The sequence below is a fragment of the Aricia agestis genome, chromosome 8 (genome assembly GCF_905147365.1).
Source record: "Aricia agestis chromosome 8, ilAriAges1.1, whole genome shotgun sequence".
Taxonomy (NCBI): domain Eukaryota; kingdom Metazoa; phylum Arthropoda; class Insecta; order Lepidoptera; family Lycaenidae; genus Aricia; species Aricia agestis.
This window is the reverse complement of record NC_056413.1, coordinates 18,636,774-18,640,093: the sequence shown is the minus strand read 5'-3', so window position 1 is coordinate 18,640,093 and position 3,320 is coordinate 18,636,774. Positions and strand designations below refer to the sequence as shown.

At 35.8% G+C, this 3,320-nt stretch overlaps 1 protein-coding gene across 1 annotated transcript; it reads left to right on the top strand.

Annotated features, from left to right (window-relative positions):
- Nucleotides 1-441: 441 nt before the first annotated feature.
- Nucleotides 442-2,630, top strand: LOC121729296 (protein OPI10 homolog). The gene is made up of 4 exons (XM_042117767.1): nt 442-610; nt 726-978; nt 1,068-1,177; nt 1,776-2,630. The coding sequence occupies exons 1-4, from the start codon at nt 572-574 to the stop codon at nt 1,974-1,976; spliced, it is 603 nt and encodes a 200-aa protein (XP_041973701.1). The 5' UTR covers nt 442-571; the 3' UTR covers nt 1,977-2,630.
- Nucleotides 2,631-3,320: the final 690 nt, after the last annotated feature.

Genomic DNA, 3,320 nt, shown 5'->3' with positions numbered 1-3,320 from the left:
CATTTTTGTCTCTATGTATTATAGTACATAGAGACAAAATAGGCAAATATGTTTTTTTTTTTTTATATAGGAGCCTCCTTAATTTTAATAAAACTATTTAATTTTTTTTAGGTTTATTAATTATTATTTTAGTTGCCATTATTGATATCGGGCAAAAATTACCAAAAAACCGGACAAATACTAGTTGTACTCGCTCACGAAGTGTTTACAGTTTTTCAAATATCGATTTTTCAATTTCGACATCTCTTTAATACGACACTTTGACAGTTTATGTACCTCGGAGAACCGGAACATAAAATGGCGGACCGGCCACAGTATTTTGATTTGGTAGAGACCATTATGCCGAGTCGACTTATAAAAGTCAATGGGAGAAACCGAGTTGGCCGTCTGGCAACACTGAAAAACTGTCATCAGTCACCATTCAGCTTATTCAGTCACTGTCATATTTGTTTGTTAGCTGCTCTCAAGTACATTCTAGAATTTCCAAAATACTCTTTGTTTTGGAAAAGTCTTAGGTTAAGTTACTATTTCTGAATTAAACTCGTGTTGTATATAAGTGCCAAACCCAAAAATGGCAAATATGTTCGGCTTAATAGTGTCAGGAAGGCTGGTGAGTGGGTCGTTCTGGTTACCGAGTCGTTTCCATAGAAGCAACCTACGAATATTAAAAACTAGTTTTTATTATTCGTATGGAGCAACGCATAAAATTTCATCGCTTTACACAGGTGCAAACCGATTTCACTCCCGTGTCGGAGACTAGTTTGGTGACGACGATTCTGGACGTGGATTCGATAAATCACGCGGTGGTGTTCCTGACGGGGACGACGCCGCTGCCGGTGGGCTCGGTGGCCGTGGTCTACTGGAGCTGGCCGGACCCCAACGCGCCGCCGAACTGGCAACCCTTAGGCCACATTTCCAACGCCAAACCCTCCGCAATATTCAAAATATCCAACTTGAAGAAGCTTCACGAATTATCTAGTGAGTACGCTGCATATGTCCTCCTTCCCTGAGTAACTCAACAAAACAGTTTATGATGTATTTACTCATTATTATTAAATGTGTTACAGGTGAAAACAAATTTATGAGTGCATTTGGTCAACAACAAATATGTAATAATGCACAGATCGGTATCTCCATAGAACCTGAAGCTAATGCCCAGCTTCTGCCTTCCTCAGATGTAAGCTTGTTTTACTATTGTCAATACTTAAACTTATTGGTTAAATCTTTATGGATTGTCTCTTTTTGTTCTCATTAATAAGAAAAAAATCGGCCAGTGCAAGTCGTACTTGCGCACGATGGGTTCCGTACCGTTATAGAGTATAAATAGGCCAAAAATTGTTTTTTTTTTTTGTGTTGGAGAAATTTTTATTTTATTTTAATGTTATTAAAATTTAATGGAGTACATAATTACATAATTAAGGAATTTCTAAAAATTTCAAGTCCCTACCTGTTGCCATTATTGATATCGAACAAAAAAAGCCAAAAAATCACATTTGTTGTATGGAAGCCCCCTTAAATATTTTTTTTTTTAGTATTTGTTGTAGTGGCAACAGAAATACACAATCTGTGAAAATTTCAGAAGTCTAGGTATAGCGGTTCTTGATATACAGCTTGGAGACAGACATCGAAGACTCAGTAATAGGGTCCCGTTTCTACCCTTTGCGTACAGAACCCTAAAAACCATTAAAATATTATACTTCTACTGTTCTTTTTAAGCAGTTATTGTTTTTAAGCTTGTTACAATCAATATTTTATTAAAAAAAATTTTCTTTTAGGCTCAACAAGCTCACTCGTACGTAACATTTGCTCAGAAGATGTTAGAGAATTTAGTTAATTTTGTAGCATCATTCTCCGTGACGCAAGACCAGATGACACCCACACCCGGAGTGTCCTATATCCCCCTCAACACGTTGCACACCTGGTACCAAAACTTTGAGAGGAGGCTCCAGCAGAATCCTAACTTCTGGAAGAACTAACTCTGTGAACATTCTGCTTGTGTTTTAATGACATTTTAGTGTTGTAACAAATTGGCGAGTGAAGTTTTGCTTGAGTTAGTATTAAGTGAACATTATTTTTTTTATTAGGATGTGGCAATAAAGAAGTGTTTTTGTGATACGATGCATCACTAGGAACAAAGTCTGCCATGTGTTAGTTAGTGTTTGTAAATGCAGTTGGAATATGTTATGTATAAAATGACCTTAATTTTGTTATTCTCGTCTGAAAACTCATAATATTTATATAATTCAGGTAGATTAATTAAAAAGGGCATAGCCTATACATCTAAACAGATGAAAAACCTAGATTAAGCAGAATGTTGCTAGTCTTTCACTACTATTGCACTTGTCTTCTATCTTAAACTATACAATATACATATTGCCTTATTTCATAAACTAATAACAAAATTAACTACTTTAGTTAATTATTACTGTTAATATGCAGATTTCTTAAATTTGGAGATATTACGAATACAGACAGAATCTATCGCAAAATTAATAAAATATTCATTGAGCTATGCTTATGTTTGCCTGCATTTGAAAAGCATGTTATTATAGACTGAGTGGAAGTGGTAAAGAATTGTTCAAACAATTCCAATTTGTTGCTAATTTAAGACTGTTTATTATATTTTTATACAAAATATAAAAATGTATTAAAGTGACGAGTTTTAATTATACATACTTTTTTTTATAATTTGATAATTTTATTTTAATTTCATTATTAATAAACATAAATAAGTAATACTACAAATCGAATCATTTCTGACCTGTTACAACTTTTCCCTAGACATATCTTAAGAAGCAATTTTTTTGTTCAATATTATTTATTTTCCTTCTAGAGCGCTTACAGACGAACGGCACGCGTCGGCGGCAGTCCACGGCAGCCGTCGACAGTTTATCACGCTTGCAGTTGTGACGTATCGCGTAAAGGTAAAGGTCCACAGGTCGATATCGTACGCAACAGACGTCTAGCATCAAACGGATATTTTTTTACAGTACGTCCACTGTATCGGCAGCGTACGGATTACCGACTAGACAGTATGCTTATCTTCAAATTAGTCCAAACAAAGTTTCTAAGTCAAAATTTCTGCTTTCGACTATTCCATCCACACCCCCCTTTTGAGCATTGATTTACTAGGCTATTCGATAATCCGTACGTTGCCGATTCAGCGGAAGTACTGTTAAAAAAATTATCCTATTTGATGCGAGACGTCCGTTGCGTATGATACCGACCTGTGGCCGCTTACCTTTAGGCGGTACGTCACAACTGGGGGCCTACCACCACCTCTACTAAGGGGGGTATTACATTATCATTTATATTGGATC